This window comes from Heliconius melpomene, chromosome 7 (assembly GCF_056956725.1).
Source record: "Heliconius melpomene rosina isolate 202511_hmr_F chromosome 7, ASM5695672v1, whole genome shotgun sequence".
NCBI lineage: Eukaryota > Metazoa > Arthropoda > Insecta > Lepidoptera > Nymphalidae > Heliconius > Heliconius melpomene.
The window spans coordinates 8238961-8261015 of NC_140395.1; the positions used below are offsets into that span (position 1 = coordinate 8238961).

Consider the following 22055-nt stretch of genomic DNA (forward strand, 5'->3'; position numbering starts at 1 on the left):
AAATTGTAAATCAATTTTAAATACTCTTTAGCAATACCGCTATTGGTAATTTAGTTATTTTACATAAAATTATGTAATATTTTTAATAATTTAATAAATTAGATCTATAATAAATTATGCCGCTCATCACTTTTCAGCCATTTAGAGATGAGGCCTACTGGATGCATTGATAATACACACATACTAGAGATGGCTGACCAAGAAGTCTTTCAGATCCACAAATTAAATAAATTATATTATTTTATTTGATTGATTTGTATTACTATTGAATTTATTAAACTTTCGAGGCTTTTTTTAGTGTGTTATCAAGTGGTGACAAAATCTCGGCACTTGTTTCTAAATATCATTTCATAGTAGTGGCCTCTAGTGGCAAAATTTTATTATAAATAAATAGCATCATCGCGTTGTAACTTCTTGTATTGTATTTGTTCAGATGCATGAATATAAATTTGTATTTGTGTAAAGTTTCATTTACAAATATGTATGTAAATAAATGTAAATGTTAAGTGCAGATAATTTCGATGTTAGCGACATCTAGCGATAAATTTCGCATCTACATTTTTTCAATGGACGTAGAAGCTCTTATTATTGTGTGTTCTCCTCTTTATAATAGTTATCTTTGTCAATGATAGAGAACGCTAGTACTGCTTATTTCAATAAAGTATATATTATGCTTTTATTAAATATTTTTTTGTAGAGTCATTATTTTTCTTTTAATTTTCCCTAATAAATTTCAAAAAGGCTTGTCAATTATAAAAGTTTTCGAAGAGCAAAGTATATTTAAATAACCAACTTAATTATTCATATAGAATTTTTATGCCAATAAACTTAAGTAATTTTTTATTTCGTTTAAAAAAAACTCTCATTATTCAATTAAAAATTAAATTATCCTATATATTTGCAGAAAGAAAGCGATGTGATGTGTTTGATACAATTCAATTATTCATTGTTTACTTTATAAATTGTACTACTAAACGCGTAGTTCCAGAATACAACAGTAATAAAGAATCAAAAGAATGTATGGAATGAATCATTGGCTTAAATCTATAATTTTAAAAAGGGAAAAGTCAAATTGACAATGCTATCAAAAATGTCCATGTTATAACCAAAATATTTCTTAAATACTTTCATAGCCAAACCTATCATCTGATTGTGCTTATTTTTTTATACAACTCCTTAAAGTTTACCGTTGAAGCTGAATCATTACTCACTAATAGTGATACTGGCTGAGTAATTTAAAAAATCATGTCTGAAATTTTTCATAAAAGCTGCTATACATCTCGAAGCACAGGTTACAAGTATCGTACACTCTCCACAAACACCGGTGAAAAACAGTTTTATAACAACAAAGATGATGTAAGATGCGAAAGAAAATTTCAAGAATTAAAGAAAGAAATAAATTCTAGGATTACTAAAGAAGTAGATGAAAGTCAAAAAGCACGAAAATGTATTCTAGAAAAATTTGAAACAATAGATAAAGTGATCAATGGAATGCTTGACGTACAAAATATGATTACAAATTTCAGAAAAGATTTATGCAATGCTGAAAATATTTTAGTTAATACCTTAGAAAAAGTTGAAAAGATTGAAAATATTATAGGACGTAACGAAACTTGCAGTATTCAATCTCGAAAAAGTTCCTTTTGCAAGCCACGTCGAATCGATTCGTAGCTTAAAATGGTTTGAATAAGAAAAAAAAATAAAATAAAATTTAAGTTTGAACAGTTTTAATTTTTTATTTTTTGTCATACTTTAAAGTGACATAAATATAGCTCGGAGCTGAGCACATCCACATAGAGCTACATTTGGATATACGTAATTTATAACATTAAATGCAAACAATTTTTGTTTAAATTGTCGTTCACAACGACACACAGATAACACATACATACATATTTTATTTTAATACACAAATCTATACCTGAACTTTATAGAAGAGACAATTGTTTGTTATCAATCCTATTTATTTTTTTCATTTGGAATATTTTAAATAGTTTTAAAGCTAGAAAATATTCAGAAGTGAAGTAAAGCTAGACTCCTTTACATTATAATTTTGAAAAATGTATTCAAAAGATTTACGTGTACAAATATCAGTTCAAGTATCTAGAAATAGTAGTGACAATATATCTTACCAAAATACATTCACAATATTTTATCTAATAATTACTTCTTAAATTGGCGAATTTTAATCTTTCTATAATTTTCATATAATACTCTAAATTTCTCATAATTATTAATATATACATGTTTGAAGTATGGCACCTTAGAAAGCAAAAATCCTAATATTAAAGTAAAAAGGTAATCGATGAGAATACGCTCAAAAGGCAGTGGAGTTCTGAGAACATTCTTAATATAATTAATAAAAATAATACAAGATTTAATCTGTACTTAAAATACGACTAGTGCACCATTCAACGATTGTCAGAACATTTATCTATAACTTATTACAATTTCATAGCGCGAACAGAAATATATGATAAATAATAGAAACACTACAAAAATTTGCTAAGCTTTATAATAGCAAAATATCTAATTTTGATAAAGTAATCATAATTATGGTACCTAAAAATTTTAAATATCAATAATCCATTCTAAACTTTTCTATTCTTAGCTTTTTAATTTTTTGTCTATCAAATATCTCCAGATTTATTAAAATTATACATTTAATTATATACTTATAGCTGCGGTAACACCACATTAACATAAATGCTAGCTTAAAACATCATAGCTAAGCAAACATTAATAATAATAGACAACGCTTTAAATAATTATAACTTGAACACAACTTGTATACTAAAAATATAATACTTCGCAAACATATTTAAGAACTCTAAATGCAAAAAAATTAACTTAACAATAAATTACGGGCCTATTTGTGCCATTCAATTATAGTTGTTGAACCTTATTTAAATGTATAGTTACACATTTCCATTATGATCCACAGTTTGTCTGTTTTCAGAAGAAAAGAGAATATCACAATATGTAAAATAAAGTTACATTAATCGTATTATACATTAATAAATTTTAAAATTATAAACTAAACGCTGAGCTACGCCACGTTATAGCTCAGCTATTTTCATTCGATATGATAAAGAGAGTATAATAATATTTCTGTGACTCTTTTTAAAGACCAAGGTTTCCGTTTGAACATTTAACACACACAGGAATAATTTTTGTGGAATAGTTTGGTCATGATGTACATTTAATCAAATAAACACACAAATGCGTGTATGAGACCATGGAAACAATCGGTGCAACAGTTATTCTTTCGGGAATTTCTAGGATCTTCAGGTTCAAAACATGGTTGCTTCAATTTTTTGGGACGGCGTCCACATAACTTAGTAGGTTTTGGTTCATCCACTGGTTCAGAACGAGGGCTCAAATTGACAGGCAGAGCAGCAGGTTCAGAAGGCCTCGGTTGTGCCCATCTTCGAAGCATTCCCTCTTGTTCAGCGCCTACAGGTACTGGCGCAGATAATTTCCGTGCCCTAGCTACTACTAAAGCGCGTTCTATCGGCTCTAGCAACTCTAATGCCAAAGCTCTGTCTAGCTCTTCCCCTGCTAGAAGTAAATAGCGTGGACAATATGCCAATTCTCCGAGCGTAGCCCGCTTGTTGCTTGGAGTTAGTTCTCGTTTTGTCCTCTTACAAGCTGCCGTACTCCAACGTGCAAGAGCTTCCGCTAAAATAAGTTCACTGGACACCCTTAAAGTACTACGTTTAACTATTAACGCAAGATCTTCATATGTAAGATCCTCTAATTTTTCATGCGTAAGAGCTGCATCGGCGCTATCGTCAATTACAAGAAGTGCATTGTGGGCGAGGGAGTCGCACCACATGGCGCAGTGAGATAGAGTTCGGGCTGCGGCGTCATTTTCTAGCGCTGGCAATGGAGGTGCTGAAGCAGCTCCTGGTAATCTAGCACATAAATATCTTAGGTCTCGTAGTATTTCTAGAGCCACTTCTGCGTCTAGCATTTCGTCGAGGCGACGGGCACATCGCTCAGCAAGTTGAGGACACAAGAACTTGTAGGCGGCGTTGAGCGTAGTTCGAGCTGTGAAAACGGAATTAAGCTGTGTGGGCTCGCAATAATAATAACGAAGCAATTGCTCAAACCCACGTCGATCAATGTAATCTACTACGATTACATTTGTCTTAGTAGAAAGTAAAGCCGCAAACACAGGGCTCGTAGCAGCAAGGACTCGGCGATGTCCGGGAAATCTAAATGTATCTCCATTAATTCCTGCCACGAAAACTATATCACTTTGTTTTTCATTGTCATAAAGGCGTGAATTTTCATCTATTTGTAACTCTCCATACTGTGCGTATTCGAAGTAGTTCTGGCCACCAGCTTGGGTACCAGATGTTGAAGCCTGCGTGGCTTGACCCTCAGGGCAATTGTCCGTACAGGCGGGATTTGTGACCACGGTCATGGTGATGCTCTATTAAATTTCTTCCCTGAAAATAGAAAAACAAACTCTTTATATTTCTGTAAATAAAAAATAATTTTAATTTCTGTAAATAATATAAACTACTGAAGCTATGTCAGATGCTAACTAGTTGAGTTAGCGCCCTTATTATAGCAGTGCGAGGATATAAGTGCCATATAAAGAATAATTATTACTTTGCCTTGTGTTTCATTCTAGGCGTTAAACAGAAACACAAGGGCAATGGATGATGCAGGCTACTATTTGAAATATTTCAAAATATCCAAACAGACGCAAAAATTTTTTTTTACGAATAAATATTAAACGGAGACGGAGGCCAGTCGTGGCGCAGGGGCACAAAGTGTGACTGTAAAACCGACTGGTAGTGGGTTCAATCCCCCTCGAGATGGAATATTTATTTAAATTTATATTTCCATTTCTTCGCTCTGGTGTCGAGGCAAAGCGCGGCGTTTAGTTCTGCCACTCAACACGCAATGCCTCCAGAATTCGGCAGTGGGGAACGGAGTGTCTCAACACTAGATTCCCTCTGCCTACCCTGCTGTGTGCGGGATACAGCGTGAAGCTGATTATTAAATTGTAATAATCGCCAAAGTTGTAGTAATATGTCAACCGGAAGTGGCTGCTCTCTGAATAATGTTACAAATGCGTCTTGTACGTATCGCGTACACTTACGATGCGTCATTTCACAGCATTCTTATAGTGAACATCAACAAAATTTTACGTAGAAATCTACGCATATTTAAAAGTATACCATTTATAACTTATTGCTCTACATTTGTTAATATAAAACCAATGTTTTTTGTTGAAAAATTTACATAAAACGTTATAACCCAAATATTTTCCATCTGTTGCAATCTAATCTCTTCCCTGTATATTTATAACTGATCCAAGAAATGCATTTCGAAACTGCAGGGACATAACGATTGTCGGCTATTCGTGATAGTTCCAAGTGACCCACATACATTCGCATAGTTTTATGGTGTCGAACCCAATATTGCCCTATATTTAGAAACCTAAAAGTGAGCGTGTACTATTAGCTATGAAACACAACTGGATCAATCAAGTATAATTATTTAGAGTCTATATGGACACTGATTTTTGTCGTATGTTCTGGCAAAATAAATTTATTGATAATATTCTGTGTTTGCTTTTAAAATTGGCTAAAAAAAGGCAATAATTACTAAAACAAAAATGTTAATATGCAAAGAAACCAGGTATTTTACTGCGCTTATGAAATGCACAATTAATCTAAAAAGATTATTAAAAATCCGCTTGTTAGTTCGCTTCAAGAGTAAGATATAAATACCTTTTATCCGTTAACTAAAAAGTAAATCTAAATGCTAGAATAATCTTTCAGTTGTACATAAATATTTTCAATATTTTAAATAAATTAACTAAAATACATATAACTTAGCTTAGTAAATTTTAAAAATAAAAAACTGGTAATATAAATGTATGAACATGAACATTCATTAAAAAATGATATGGACCGCGTTGCAGATGATATCTCGCTGATTAGACTTACAGAACCCACAAGATATAAGCCGTCCAATATATTATTAAATAAATTTTATATAACCTTAATAACATGTCGAAAATTACTATAAAAATAAATACTACGAACTATTAATATAAAAATTTCAATAAAAAATTGTTTAAATCAAAACAGACACGGTTGGCGAAGTATCTTCGTACCGGCGCGAACATCCGAGTTGCGCAAAATGACTTAAGAGTGATAAAACCAACCTTGGTTAAGCCAAGGCAAATATTAATTAGATCGTTCGATACACTTCATGTATTCATTATTTATTTATTATTTAACAATATTTATTAACGAAATTTTTTTAATTATTGTACCATTCAAAAAATTATGTTAAAATAATTACTTATAATAAAATTGCCGAAATCATTACAGTTTTACTGACTCTACCAAGCTTTTATTAACACGTACTAAAGTATCTTTGACTTAGTTGTAAGTAATTAAATAAAGAAATCTTTTATAATAAATTATTATAAGCAATACTAACAACTTTTAAAATTATATTTCATTGTAAAGTTTTAACATTATTATAATACATTAATTCAATATTTTATTACAATTACTTTTGCGATTTTTAAATATCCTTTCCAAATTATTTATTTATAATTATAAAAAAATGTATTAATTAAACTAATGAAGTGAACAAATATAGTTTAAACATTATTGTAACTGAATTAGTCAAACCAAAGATGGTATCTGAAGCTTCGTAAATAGCAACGAGATACGCGCGACACGCAGAAATAGACGTAGGACTTGTGTAAGCAAATCGACTACTTTGCTAATACTGGATCATCTATGTATATATGGTTATATGGACTGTATTTATACTCTATTACCTACCTATCCAGCACTGCTTTTATTAAAAATATCGTATTGTAATCCTTTTTAGTTTTTTAGGTCATATCATAAGTCAATTGCATAAAAAATCTTCAAAAGAAGCACAAGCTATTAAGTTATATATAATAATAAAATATATATAACTTAATAACTGAGAAGGAAACGGAGTGTCTCAACACTAGGCTCCTCTGCCTACCTCCTGTGTGCGGGATACAGCGTGAAGCTGATTTAATAATAAAATATATTTAATGCAGACGTTGTGACATTATAAATCCTTCAGACTCAATTATGCCATCGCCAAATACATAATATATATAAACAAATATAACTTTTCAGCTTCTTAAATATTTAAACAAATGACATTTAATTGTGTAAGAAGACCATTTATAGTGAATTGACATTGAAAATGAAGATATTATTTGACAAGTAAAATATTGTAACTATTTTTTTATACAACTTAAATAACATGTCTACTAAATTGGACAGAACACATAAAAGTTAATGGAAAACGTAAACAGTGTTCTATAGTTATTTAAATTAAGCATTAGAATACTCCATAGTTGTAGTTCGCTACTTTATCAATTATTACATACATACTAGGGTCATAATCAGAAAAAGTGTCCTTTTTGTGTCTTTTCTTGTCCCGCTACTTTGAATGCGTTTTAAAAATACAATTTTAAAGATAATTTAAATATTTTGCCATTTACGATAAATTTATTTATTAACTTAAAGATTTTTGTAATATTTTAAATGTATTATGTCAAATAATAGTATTTGTTGTTAGTTGCAAAAAACCTTTCAAAATGCTTCCATACAATTTTTCGTGTCCCATTCACCACTTTACTTTTTAAGAATTGATTTGTTACGAATGTTTATGGTTTTATTTGATTTCAGATATGTTTATATTATTTTACTTTATGCATAATATTAAATAGAACTACTTTTATTGATACATTATTTAATAAATAATATATATTAGTTAAGTAAATTTGTCCCAAAATATTGTCTTTTTGTTACTCAGGGCTAGTAACGTACAATTAAATTATGAATGCAATTATTTTGGATGGTGTTTAATATTGTTTTTTGTTGTGGCACCATATTTCTAAAAGTCAATGCTATCGTAGCTACAACCAGTAGTGTACTCGCAGCAGTAGAGGGGTTCAAATGTTTTAGAGTGAATGCGTGAAATTACATCTCAGGGTTATAAACGGCTTTTATTTTGGAAAGTATTCTATAATTTCGTTTTCTTGTTTATGTTATTTGCTTCTTTTTACAAAATCTCAAAAAAGAACTTCAGTGCTTGTAGATGCAACACGTGGCTTATGAGCAAATATTTAAAAGGGTTAGAATTTCTCAGATTTCATTCTCAATTTCGTTATATTTCGTTACGTAACGAAATTGAGAAAATATGAAGCCTAGTTCACAATTACGGTACCAATGTTTTCTTATATATGTTTATAATAAAATTGTATCGAACCGGTGCTTGTATATGGAAGATATGTATATAAGAAAAAAAAATTGCTGGCATATGAAAAAAACTATTAGTGACTTTTCATAAAGTAAAGTAACCAAAAATAATGATTTTTAAGTTTTTTGCTTGTTTGCTTGTTTGTCTGTGTTTGTGCACGCTAATCTCAGAAACAGCTGAACCGATTTAGTTAAAAATATTTTTTTATTCTTCCTGAAATTAGTTGTGATTTTGTGATTATTATTTTTTGATAAATATTTTTGTATTTTCAGTAAGCGTCATGGCTCCTATGTCAAATGCTGAAATACATAAAAGATATAGACAGCATCTCAAAAAGACCAATCCTATTAAATATGAATATATGCGGAATAAACACTTACAAAGAATGAAACTTAATTCCAGTGATAACGACTCAAATTTTGATATATTTTAAAGTGGATTTAATTTTATCATTAACTTTGTGATCTCTAACTAGAAATATAAGTTTATTACGTTACGAACTAGCATTATTATATTGTTAATATTGTCACTTTGTTAAGTTTTCTTCTTACATTTATAATCTGTTAATTCAACGATTGAATCTTTAAAATTTTAATCTGTGTCTCATTAAATAAAAAAATAATAGTTTTATTCATATAATATCCTTATTTTGTTGTGTATAATGCCTTATGACATCAGTTTTGTAACAAACATTATCAGTGTTGTTACTTATCAGTTACGTTACGAATTCGAAAATGTCCACTTTTCTGATTATGACCCACTAAGCTTACGTTTTAAAACAATTTCATATTTATTGTACATATTTAAATATTTAATACATTTAAATAAGAAATATATTTCACTTACAAATAAGTAAAACGTTATTAATATCTACAAACAAAACCGTAAACAGGAAAATGTGAAACATGGGTAATTATATTATAAGCTTTCATTAGCAATACAAAGGGAATTTGTCTACAACGATATTACACAATGTATTTTATCATTAGAAATGTTAAACAAGTTTATATTTAAGTAAATTGTGGATAAATTTCTTATCTTCCTTAAATGCCATTAAATAATTATCATTATATTTACGTACATATATAACGTGCATATTTAAGCAGTTTAATTAATTGAAAATAGTCAGCAATTAATAATTTCTCAATTGAGTATGTATTAAAAGAGAGCACTCCATGCCCAGAAACGCGATGATAGTAGCAGCTATCGGCGATAGCAGGGCGGCCCAGGGCGGCCCCGGCTTGCCGCCCTATATTTAGTATGTGGGTCAAGAGTAAGCATGATACGATACTGTAGAACAATTTACTTGGAAAATTCCATAGTTTCAATGCTCATAATCTCTATGTATTATAAATTATTATATTGCTAATTGTTTTACTTGTACTAATGTAAATTTAGATTTTGCCTAACAATTTCCTTTCAACCTAACCTATTAAATAGTTGTTTTTAAATATATACGTTTCATTATTATTCCTCTCATGAAAATGATCCTCTAGATATAACGTTACAGCTTTTATTGCTAGTGCTTTACTTGAATTTTGGATATTGAATATAAAATGACCATAAAACAGTAAGGTCAGAATCCTTGACAGCGGTGAGTAACTGATATAGATTCGTGAGCTAATAACCAATCACTTTGTGAATCATTTTCGTTACATTTGAAACATCATAAAGTTTTAAATTTAAAGTGAGATATCATGTTTATTGACGCTGCATCCCGCACATAGCGGGGTAGGGAGAGGGAGCCTAGGAACCTAGTGTTAAGACGCAACGTTTCCGTTCTCCATTTTTCGCCGAATACTGTAACTTTGCGTGATGAGTGGCTGAACTCAACGCCGTGCTTTGCTTTAACACCAGAGCGGGAAACGAAATATTTCATAATAATATTTTATAAATATTCATTTCTTCGAGTAGTCATCGAAACCACAAGTTTTATGTTAGTCATATGCCAGTGCCCTCAAATATTACAATTTATTATAGTAAAAAATTATACCACATTATTTACTACATACATATATTATGTATTGTATATATATTTATATTATATGATATGAATACGGTAACAAGTATGATATATGAGTATGAAACTCATGTTTATATTCCATAAAGCAGCTTGACAAATATAAATAATTTAACAACGTTACCGTTGTACCTAAATGCATTTACTTAAAGCTTGTTAGCTAGCTATGGTATACTTAGCCGTAATGTATATTGTTGGGTTTATTTTACTATTTATATATAATTAGTAAAATATTATGATAATAACATATTGTAAATTAGAAAAAATAAGTGACAAAGAATAATAGAATCGTTAAAAATAATTTAAAAAAATCTTATCATTTTCTATACTATGATCGGATTAATATTTTGCATACATTTTATATACATATTTTAGACGAGGTTGTATTCAACGAATATTGCACAGAACTAGTAATATCTATTACAATTATTCTGTGATAGCATTAAGTTATAATACGTGTAATACTTATAGGATTAAAAATATAATATACTTATTTACAATAATTTTTCATAAGTTCAAGGTGGATATTTATGTTTTATTTATTAATATCAGCGTACGATACGTACCTAAGTATATCTTTAATAATTTAAATACTTATATAAAACTTATTGCTTGATAGCTTATTTGTTTTTGATAGGTTTCCATTAAATCTCTTTGAGCTCAGTGAAATGTTTTCATCATATTGTGAAACCTCATAAATGATCACCAATGTAATAGTCATTAATTATATAAGAAAACATAATAAATATAAGTTAAAATTGCGTTAAAAAATGAGCACTTGCAAATCAGAATGTAATAACACTAATTTCTCTCTAATTACATTATTTCGCACCACTGCGTTCAAAGGGTTAAGGGGTTACTGGACACCGGCAATCTTTGCTTTTAGTCAGTGTATGAATCAAAAGTTCTTATTATAATATATTGTCGTAAGAAAATATATCTTTGAAGATTTTTTTATCTATATATCGAAAGGAACGTCATCACGAAATCTCAGAAACTACAAGTGCTAGGAATCTCAAATTTTGCATAGGAGTTACTTATAGGACGTAGGTGCTCGCTATGCGCTATGCTCGCTATAAGACGGGAATTTCCAATATTCGATTTTTATATATTTAGTAATATATAAAAAAAATGATTACTTTAAAATTTTAATTAGAAATAAATAAGTTTAATTATTCTTATTATCAAAATAATATTAAGATTGAGCTAAAAACGATACCCTCCTCATATAATTATATCTCATGGGTAATTAATATATAGAGAATATGTACTTACGCGGAGAGTTCCTTTCCACACATTAAACAAACGTATACTGAAATTTAATTCGTATTTCTACAATTAATATACTTGTAGAACAATAATTATTCATATTGTTATAGAGATTGGAAAAGTTTTTGAGAAGAATTCTCCACAATACATTTCCATTGCCGGAATATTCGTGGATTTGGTCTCTATGTCATAATAAACAATAATATTAGACACGTCATGGGTTACAGTCATGCGGGAAATACTATTTACCTATTAGTTTATAATAATACCTATCTAATTAGTTATTTATTATTTGAATGATTTTTATGTTTTTCACTTAAGATATTGTCGTTATTAATCAATATTGAAATGTTACCAAAAAAATGTTACTAACTTTTTCTCTTAGTGTCATTTAAGTAACAAAATATTTCATGTTTTTTAAATTTTCATTTTAATAATCTCTTGTTTAACAATTAATGTCATGTAAATAATTATTTCATTTAATACAAAATAAAATTAGCAACTAAAGCACTGTTTACTGCCGTAATAAACATTTGTTGATAGTACGCTTAACCGCAATGATTTAATAATAGTATGGCTTTGTTAGGTATATTATTTTAAATATACAAATTTAAATTTATTTAAAATGTACTTAACGGAATGGACTGATTTGTTTGGCCGATCCGGTGTACACTGATATTTGGATGGTCGCCAAAATGAATAAAAACATTATAATTGTATTATGACTAATAACAAACAAACTCAGGAAGTTTCAGTTACCTAAATAAATGTTAATAAATATTTTCTTCTTGAATGATATAAAAAATAAATAATATACAATATTATAGAGAGAAATATATATAGAAAATTGTATAAGACACGACTTTAATAAAAATTGTAACATAATATCTTTCATAGAGACAACAATTTTCAAGATATAATGTCCACTGCATACGTTTTCAATTATTAAATAGTCTTTATGTATGTTCTATAAAAATTGGCAATGTTTTGTTTTTGAATACTAACTAATTCTTTGACAAGTAATGGATTAATATACAGTAGGTACGTATTGTAATTATATATAAGAAATTTAAATATTACTTAATTCTTTATAAAAAAAACACCGAGCCACTTAATTTATATGGTTATCATATATATTGTAATAATTAAACCGGTATTGTATCTGAAATTACTACACTGTATTACAGATAAGGAAGAAACTTATTTTAAACGTTACTCATTGTCTTTTTGCATTTGTAAAACTTAATACAATTAACTCCATGCATGTTTTACAAGCGATATTCCAAAAGTAAATTATATATTTAGACACAACTGAAAGGTAGCATTATAATAAACGATAATACTTTTATTAATTGCACAGTAGATTAAGATTTCAGAACGAATATTTATTAACTATCTACATATTAGCATTTTCAATGTAAAAAACTACTAATACCTTACCTATATCAAAGTAGATTACATTTCAGATGTAGCATATATTAGCACAACACTATCACTTTGTTTCAGAGGTAGGATACAAGAAGCGTGCGGCTATCGCGGAGGCGTGCCGGGTAGTGGCGGCCGTGGACAGACGGGGTGCGCGCGCCGCCCGCCCTGGAAACCCAAAGCTCGCACCGACGCAGTGCGCTTTCCCGCGCTAATATTAGCGTGGGCTGGGCAGCGTAGCACCAGGCGGCGTGGACGAGCGTGGACGAGCGCCTGGCCTCTTCACGCGAGTGTGCAATGTGGACTGAAAACAGACGCATGCGCAGCTCGGACGTTACAGGTAGCTTATACCACGGTCTTGAGTATTGACCAAACGCCGTTCCTAGAATTTATCTTCTGTAGACATTTTGGCGCGCAAAACGTTCATTTATATTATACATATGGTATTTATAAGATATTAATGTAATATTTTTATAGGTCTCACGCTGTATCCCGCACACAGCAGGGTAGACAGAGGCATAGTGCTATGGCACTCCGTTCCCCATTTTCCGCCTAATTTTGGAGGCATATATTATTGTATTATTAAATCATTGATTTACAACATATATGTAGACTTGATTGCATATAACAGGGAATTGAGAATATACATCTCTTATTTTGTTTGTGAAGGCCAAAAAAATATTTTTTTGTCCGAAAACACGTTGTTTTCACATTGCAAACGAAGTAATCGCGGTATTTTTAGACTAAAATTAAGTCCAGTTAAATGTCATTTCTTGTTGTTGTCTGTTGGTTGTGCATTTCTTTACTTAATAGAGATAATTCTTAAATTAGTGCCTAATTAACAAAAATAAAAAGTATATACATTGAGATTTTTCTTACTTTTATGGAAAACAAAACTCCATTTATTAAAGAGCTTTCGTTTATAATAGAATAATCAAAAGATGAGAGTCAATAATGATATTCCCGATAACACAAAGATTTTTAATTTCGTTAGATTTTTATTATTGGTTGATTAATATTTTAATTTTTCTCTTAAATTTGTCCGGGTTGGCAGGAACAGAGCTCTTTTAGAGATAAGACCGGTGTAAATAAATTTCTGATGGTATTTTCTATTATGTATGTTTTTAGTGCATTAACAAAAATAATACTAAGTAATGTATTTAAAACTTATATATTTACTCACTTTAAAATAAAACAATTCATACTTATTGTATACATTTTAATAATAACAAATTACAGTATAAAAATAAAAAATGGTAAGTATATCAAGGTTGGATAAAAACTATTTAATTTATAAAAAAAAAACTATTACTCTAATTGTTTATATAAAAGAATATAAGAATCAGTTATTATACAACATACAAATCTAAAGAATAAACACTTAATAGAGAGGTCATTTGTAAGTCTTTCAGAGGCCAAAATACTCTAATCGATTTTCTTTTACCGGAGTCTAGACTGTACCGGGTGAAAGATACGAATTACGATGTCGAGACGTCTCGTCAGATGTTCACAAAATACCTTTCTTGGACCTTAAATACCTAGGAAGAAAGAATAAAATTTCTTTATATCGTTATTCTTTTTTTTCCGTGACTTAAAAGGTAAAAATTCTAATCGTTCCTATCACTTTGTTGTCTGTCTGTCCGTCTGTCAATACCATTTATCTTGAGATCGTGTGGTGGTGATTAAGCGAGTGTATTAATTAAATGGAAATTAATATCAAATATTCAGGTCTATGGTCTGGAAAAAAACAAAAAAATATCAAGCTTCTATACGAGCTTTTATGCATCGTTTTGTTGATGTTGCATTTTGTATGAAACTCACTGCGTAATCAAAACGTATAGTAGAGTTCCTATCGACATACAGTTATAAAAAAATTGGCATGAAGTGAGAACTTACAGTAGAAATAAAGGAAAACATTCAAAAACTTAAAACCTGTAATCATCATAGAAAAAAATAATTATAAACATATATTTGTAGTTCATTTTATACAAAATATGCCCGGAAAATTAAGTTTGTCAAGTTATACTTCCCCTTGACCTACAATTTTGTTAACAATTTTTTTAATAAATAAATATTTACTTTTCACTTATGTTCCCCATTAAAACATTACTGTTGTCATATTTCCAATAAAAAACAACAACTCTTGCACGACAAGTAAATGATATTCTAAAATACATAAACAACCATTCAGGATATGCTAACTAAAAAAATATGTTGCAATAAATTAAAACTCTCTTATGACAAATAAAAGCAAATTACTCATTTAATTACATAGATAGATATAATATAGTCAGTGTAATAACATAATGAAACAATGATAGTACCTACATAATAACAAAGAATAAAAAATAAAAACCCACCACAAAATAACTTGCACAAAGACGATATTGGTTAAGTTCCTGTCTATAGTGATAAAGATGCATAGGTACGAATATTATAATATTATATATAGATGCATAGGTAGAAATGACTGGCTTATAAGAACATGCAAAATTTCAACGATTGAAAAATTATTTATTAATAAATTTATCACCAGACAATTAACTAATATTATAATTATGTTTTTATAAATTAAATACAAGGCAAACTCGTGTGACTGTTAACACAGTGTTAGGTTCGATTCCCAATCGAGGAAATGAAACATTTAATATTTACATTTGGTTACTTCGCTCTGGTGTCCAGTACTCAACACGCAATTCTTTTGCCTACCCTACTACATGCGGGATTTATAAAGCTGTAAAAAAATTATACAATAATAATAATCCTGTTTAGATTAATGATATTTAATTCAATTTTAGAGAGCAATCTAATAAAACGTAACATTTTAGACATAATTGAAGTACAATTTGTTTTTATGGTATGTGTCTATAAATTCTATAAGGAACACTATGCTAACGTTAAATTGAACACGTAGTATATAAAATACAATGAATTTCTAATATATTAACGTTGTTTTCACAAGTAAGCACGCCTACTGTACATATGTACTCGTAGCTTACGATTGGTCACGTTACACACACACACACGCACACAGTAGCACCTTCAAATGACTCACGCGCTATTTCAATAATAAAACACATTGTACCCTCGAGGTTTTAATCTTGGTGGTTATTAGCGTTCACTACTTGCTCTATATAATGTTAAGGAAAAAAATACTTTGAGTAAATCGATTCAAAATGACCGCCAAACGTTTCCGGTCTTTCCACTCCATAATAGAAAAATCTTATTATATAGCTTTATTATATTTAAATATGGTTATCACATTTTAATTAATTAATTTAGTTAGTTATTTTTTTTATCAGCTTAACGCTGAAACCTAATGTTAAGACACTCTTAACGCTTTCCGTTTTCCGCTTTTCAACTTTCCGTCATTGGTTATTATTATGTACTTTTATGTTTCTTTTTTTGAACGTTCTTTTTTCCAATTTCCTCCTGCATAGGCTAGACATAGAGAATCTGAGAACCTAGTGTTAAGACGATTAAGACACTTCCGTTCCCCATTTTCCACCAAATTCTCGAAGCATTGCGTGTTGAGTTGGCAAACTCTACGCTGCGCTTGCATTATTACCAGAGCGAACCATGAACATCTATATATATAAAAGGACTTGTCCTCACTGACTGAGGTAAGACGCACGCACAGCCGTAACCGCTGTGCGTAGAAACGTGAAATTTGGACAGATGTTTACTTTCGTAATCTGGACATCCACTAAGAAGAGATTTTGAAAAATTTTAACCCTAAAGGGGTGAAATAGGGTTTGAAAATTTGTATGGAAAAAAATTTAAATCGGCACCGATTTTTATAAAATTGTAAATTCAGACTCTTAAAAATATTTAATTGAACACGTGTTTCACGGTTTTTTATAATTTACCCCCTAAGGGTGCCAAAAAGGGGTTGAAAGTTAGTATGGAATAATCTTTAAATCGCCATCAATTTTTATAAAATTTGAAATTTAGACTCTTAAAAATATTTCATTGAAAACGTGTTTCATGGTTTATTAGAATTCACCGGGTGCAAATAAGCATGCGAAGCTGCGCGCGTCCGCTAGTATTAAATATTTCATTTTCTCGAGTAGGAATCGAAATCACAGCGGACGGCCTCAATTATATTATATTTCTTTTCATGTGGATAAACTGTGCGTTTGTATAAATAAACACAGTAGCAATTACACAGATTAGTTAACCGTACGATATAGTCGTTAACTTGGTCATCTCTCTTCTTATCTAATCTTTAATTATCTCTATTCTAATCTTTAATTATTACGCAAATAAATGCACCTATTTGGATTTCTTCTCTAAGCTTACAGTCAACAAGCAGACCGCCAGATACTCTCAGTTTTAATTTTTAATTATGCCAAGGCAAGGATATACTTATATATCTTGAGCTGAATGATTTCATCGTTGGTAGCTTATTTAATCGATAGGTTTTTAAAAAAAAAAAATCTAACTATCAAAACTATTTATAAAATTTATGTAATTTATGTATTGACAATAACACTGTGTGTGTGCGGCTAGCGTAGTCAAGAGTTTTTTTCTTCCTATCAATTTTAGATTTAACACGTACGCACACAAACAAATAAATCTACTGAGTAACTGCGTCAGATTTTATTAATTGTCCATAATACTACATAGTATGCAGGGCCATCTATTGAACAATATTATTGTCAATATTGCATTTGCAATATTATTGTGTGTGCTAGCAGCCGATAGGATATATCATATCGATTATACAATACCGGTTCATGATATATCATTGCGCTAATGTTTACAAACTACAAAGGACATCACTAAACGTCAATGTCAAAACTACAAAATATTCATAGATAAACTGATGTAAACTTAAAATTGTAATTTGCATTATTGTACCATTACTGTTTACGTATAAAATATCAATTTACAAACAAAGAATGTCATCCTTTGATGAAAGGCAAAAAAATTTATTTAACCATCTAAGAAGTGCAGAGGAATTGTGCAGTTTCTCTAAATCTGTTAAAGCTACATCACAACCCAACTACGGTTCTATTGACAAAAAAACATACAAGAAAGTAAAACATGAAATGAAACAATTTCGTGGGAGAGAGAGCATATTTAAACGACCTGAAGCAAACATACGTGAATGTTTACGATCAAAATGTACACCGGATTATATAAAGAATCCAGAAAAGTGGAAATATTACTCATTGTCAGATGTAACACAAGAGCAAATGTCTGATAAAACCAATATCCAAACAGCATTAGCGTTTATACGTGAAATAGAAGAAAGAGTTGATAATTCTAGTAAAAATGAGGTTATGGATGAAACTGGTGCAGTTTTTAAAAAACCTACCTTCCAGGTATCTAAAACAATAAAAGATATTTCAAAAGAGGAACAACAACCTACTTTTAAAAGTAATAAATTCATTATGCCAGAATATGTAGTTGGTGTGTCAGGAAAAAAAGTTAAAAACAAGTTGAACATAAGTAAACAAAGTAAAGGTGAAGAAAACATGAAAAAACCTGAACTAAAACTTAATCACCTCTATGATATTGATAATGAAGATGATAATATTTAGCAAAAATTAATAATTAAGCTTACCATTGTCTGTGTTAGTCCACTGCTGGACATAAGCCCATATAGCATACCACTTGTAGCAAAAATGACAAAAAAAAATATTAGTAACATTGTCACTTGCCAAATGATAATTCTGTGCATTCATATTTAGGTAGCAAAAATTTGTAAAAGATTCCCTATAAATTAATTGTAATAAGCATTAGAGAATTTTGATGTAGCGGGATAGGAATTATTAAAGGTATATGGTTTCCATGAGGCATATGTCTAGCACTCTACATTAATTTTTTTGTTTTCTAAAATATTTAAAAAATTACTGATAATTTAAAAAATGTTAATAAGGTTAACAAGAAACCAAAAATGCAGGCAAGTAAAGAAACAAGAAATGTACAATCACATATATCTTAACACATTACATGCCACAACTGTGTCATACATTTACATGTAGGTCCATTCTTTAAAATAATTAAAACTAGTTGAAAATTTTAGTTATATTTTTTTTTGACTCCACACAGATATAGTATACAGAGTACACAGAAAGAATTTTGTGTCAAGACACTTCTTTCACCACTTTTAATGCAATCTTTAAAACATTGCCCATTGAGTAAAGTCAAGGCTGCATATTATCTTGTCTTATCTGATGGGAAATTAAATTAATTCCCCTGCAGATTTTGAAGCTACAATTTATTATTTAAAACAGCAATTGTTTATAGCATCTATAAACAATTGCTATGTTTTCATTGATATGACTGGTGATGCGCTCCCCACTTGAGGATTGAAATATTTAATATCTTTACTCAATTCTGGCAGACATGGAGTTCCACCACTCAACACCCAATCACTCCACTATTTGGCAGGAAATGAGGAATGGAGTGTCTTAACTGAAGATGAAAAAATATATATCCTCTTAATTTTTAAAAAAAATTGTTGATTGATAGTTATTATACTCATATCTATTTAAGGTTATTTATTGTTTAAGACACAAACACAGCATATAATTTCGATTATTCTGCTATATGTATAATAGTCTAATATTATTAAAAATATTTTTCAATAAAATTAATAAAATACATTAGAGTAAAATAATGTTTATTGCATTAGCATTGCGATACAATAGCTGATTCAGATTTAATTTCTAAGTTGTCTGTATTTTGATTTTCTGTTTTTTCTTCCGAAAAAGCACTAAGGTCTCTCATCATAGAATAAGCATCTTCACCATCAGCATAATATTTGGGTTCAATTTCTAAAATCTTGAAGCCAAGTGAGTTAGTGTATAGGTTCAATGCAGCTCTATTGCTCTTTCTTACATGTAAGGAGACATATTTAGCCTGAAAATAATTCAGATAACACAGTTTATTTTATCAACAACAACAATTTATTTATTTATAAAAGTCACAAGCATTACACATTTTTTGTTGTAATAGTTGCATGGTAACACTCAACACTGCTTTGTTTTCTAACCAGATGGATAAAAAAAGGAAATTAAACCTACAACTATCATGTTTACAGTCAGCTGCTGTGATGCACAACCACAACAGCGTCCATATTGTATTTAAAATTAGAATATTACCTGAAAACATTCAACCATTGCTAGTGAAGCTTGATTCATAAGCTTTTGTGCGAGCCCTAAACGTCTATGGGATCTTTTCACAGCAAGAGAAGTAATATGACCATGCCTGTTGTCTTCACCATCTTCTTCCATTTTAGCAAGAACATATCCTGCCACAGACATCATTTTGTAAAATACATGCTAGTTTTCAAACAACTAGGTTTATGCAATGTAATTTAGTTTTCAAAAAAGTACTAGAAACTTACCTACTATATGACCTTTCTCATCTTCAGCCACATAACTGAGTTGAGGCCAAGATAAACCATGATAGAAATAGTATTTCATCTGATAATTCTCTGGCAAGCATAATAAATTACAATGCTGCATATTCATTAAGTCACTAGGACGTGCACACCGAATATTCATGATTGAGGTTTTTATTCAATGCCTTACAAGTTTTAAAAAATGTTACTGCTTAGTCGCGTCTCGCTTTCTTTATTTTTGGTTGTCGTGTTTCTGATGCCGGGGGAGTATCTGACATACCCCCAAGAAGCTCACGTACGAAGCGAAATTTGGATAAACAACACTTCCAAACTACGTACCAACCTAGAACAATAAACAAATATGGCTATAACATGTATTCAATATAAAAAATAACATTTTGTAATAATATATCAATGATTCTACTTACAAAATAGCACAAATATTAAAACTAAAAATACACTACATACAAAGGCAACAATTGCCAAAATCACTTCCTTCATAACTATGTACGCTAATAAACTTAAAATGAACACTAAATTATCACGGAATGCATTTACCCGGAATATAATTATACTAAAACATATATTAGTATAATTTTTAATAGCACATGCTAATTAGCTTTAAATCAAAATTAAGGAATTAGATTAAAATGCGTATTGGAGAAATGATATATCCGCCATTTTGAAGTAATATATTAATATACAACTTACGATGCTATTTAAAAAGAACAAATGATGAGGGTGGTGATATTTATTTATGATGATTTTTTAACAAATTTATACCTAATTACGACTATTTTCCATTCGTAATTTTATTATAATGGTAGTTCTTATATTATAACCTAAATTCAATGTGAATTGTGATATTTGACATTTATGACAATTATGACAGTATAGATATTTTTTTTTTATAAAAATATAAATTAAATTTAATAAATTCAGCGATATAATATATCTTTGTAACATAAGTATATGTGTTGATATTTTTATATATTATTTATTTTCACATTTTTCATAATTTAATTTTCAACCGACTGAATCTTAGCTACTATCTAAACGATGCTATTGCCTCTTATTGTCAATACGAATACAGTTTGCGAGATTTGTACGCTGTATTTGATTATAAAAATAGAGCCAGAAAAGAACTTTTAAAAATATAATTTATAATTGGATATCAAAAAATACAACCCAAATATGTATCATATCAATACGGTACATATATACAAATAAGTAATTTATCTACTACATTTTTGCATATTATCAATAGAGCATAAATAACTGTGCAACTAAACAAAATGTTGACAAAACTTCAATATTGGAATTGCGGCTAACAGATCTCGATATTTGTATAACTTTTCAATGTATTGCTTCGATTAACTACTGTTAGAAATCGGAAGCGGTAAGCGGTTTTTAAAAAACAAGATAAAACACATACCGTCTATATGTTTCCAATTGACTGCACCCGCATACAGCACCCTGCTGTGGGGGAAAATAGGGGGCCTAATGTTAAGACACTCCGTTCCCCACTTTCAATTCTGGAGGCATTGCGTGTTGAGTGGCAGAACTCAACGCCGCGCTTTACCTCGACACCAGAGCGAAGAAATGAAAATATTGACGTAAATAAATATTCACTTTCTTGAGTGGGAATCGAACCCACAACCGTCGCGTACAGTCACACCCTTGTGCCGTTGC

General features: G+C 29.9%; 3 protein-coding genes across 3 annotated transcripts; 1 reads left to right on the forward strand and 2 right to left on the reverse strand.

Annotated features, from left to right (window-relative positions):
* Positions 1 to 1717: 1717 nt before the first annotated feature.
* On the reverse strand, positions 1718 to 13294 carry axed (BTB/POZ domain-containing protein axundead). Its single transcript, XM_085188104.1, has 2 exons — positions 13022 to 13294; positions 1718 to 4457 (listed from the first exon to the last, which is right to left on the reverse strand). The coding sequence occupies exon 2, from the start codon at positions 4430 to 4432 to the stop codon at positions 3203 to 3205; it is 1230 nt and encodes a 409-aa protein (XP_085044230.1). The 5' UTR covers positions 4433 to 4457; positions 13022 to 13294; the 3' UTR covers positions 1718 to 3202.
* A 4489-nt stretch (positions 13295 to 17783) lies between these two features.
* Positions 17784 to 21349, forward strand: LOC146537616 (uncharacterized). Its single transcript, XM_085188804.1, has one exon. The coding sequence runs from the start codon at positions 17911 to 17913 to the stop codon at positions 18553 to 18555; it is 645 nt and encodes a 214-aa protein (XP_085044930.1). The 5' UTR covers positions 17784 to 17910; the 3' UTR covers positions 18556 to 21349.
* vnc (GNAT family N-acetyltransferase vnc) lies at positions 19624 to 20526 on the reverse strand. Its single transcript, XM_085188805.1, has 3 exons — positions 20367 to 20526; positions 20122 to 20270; positions 19624 to 19879 (listed from the first exon to the last, which is right to left on the reverse strand). Exons 1-3 carry the CDS (start codon positions 20524 to 20526, stop codon positions 19649 to 19651), a joined length of 540 nt encoding a protein of 179 aa, XP_085044931.1. The 3' UTR covers positions 19624 to 19648.
* Positions 21350 to 22055: the final 706 nt, after the last annotated feature.

Coding starts and splice junctions, on each gene's coding strand:
- LOC146537616 (XM_085188804.1), top strand. CDS start 17,911: ATGTCATCCTTTGATGAAAGGCAAAAAAATTTATTTAACCATCTAAGA.
- vnc (XM_085188805.1), bottom strand. CDS start 20,526: ATGAATATTCGGTGTGCACGTCCTAGTGACTTAATGAATATGCAGCAT. Junction 20,271..20,366: donor TGAGAAAGGTCATATAGTAG/GTAAGTTTCTAG, acceptor TGTCTGTGGCAG/GATATGTTCTTGCTAAAATG. Junction 19,880..20,121: donor CAATGGTTGAATGTTTTCAG/GTAATATTCTAA, acceptor AATTATTTTCAG/GCTAAATATGTCTCCTTACA.
- axed (XM_085188104.1), bottom strand. CDS start 4,432: ATGACCGTGGTCACAAATCCCGCCTGTACGGACAATTGCCCTGAGGGT.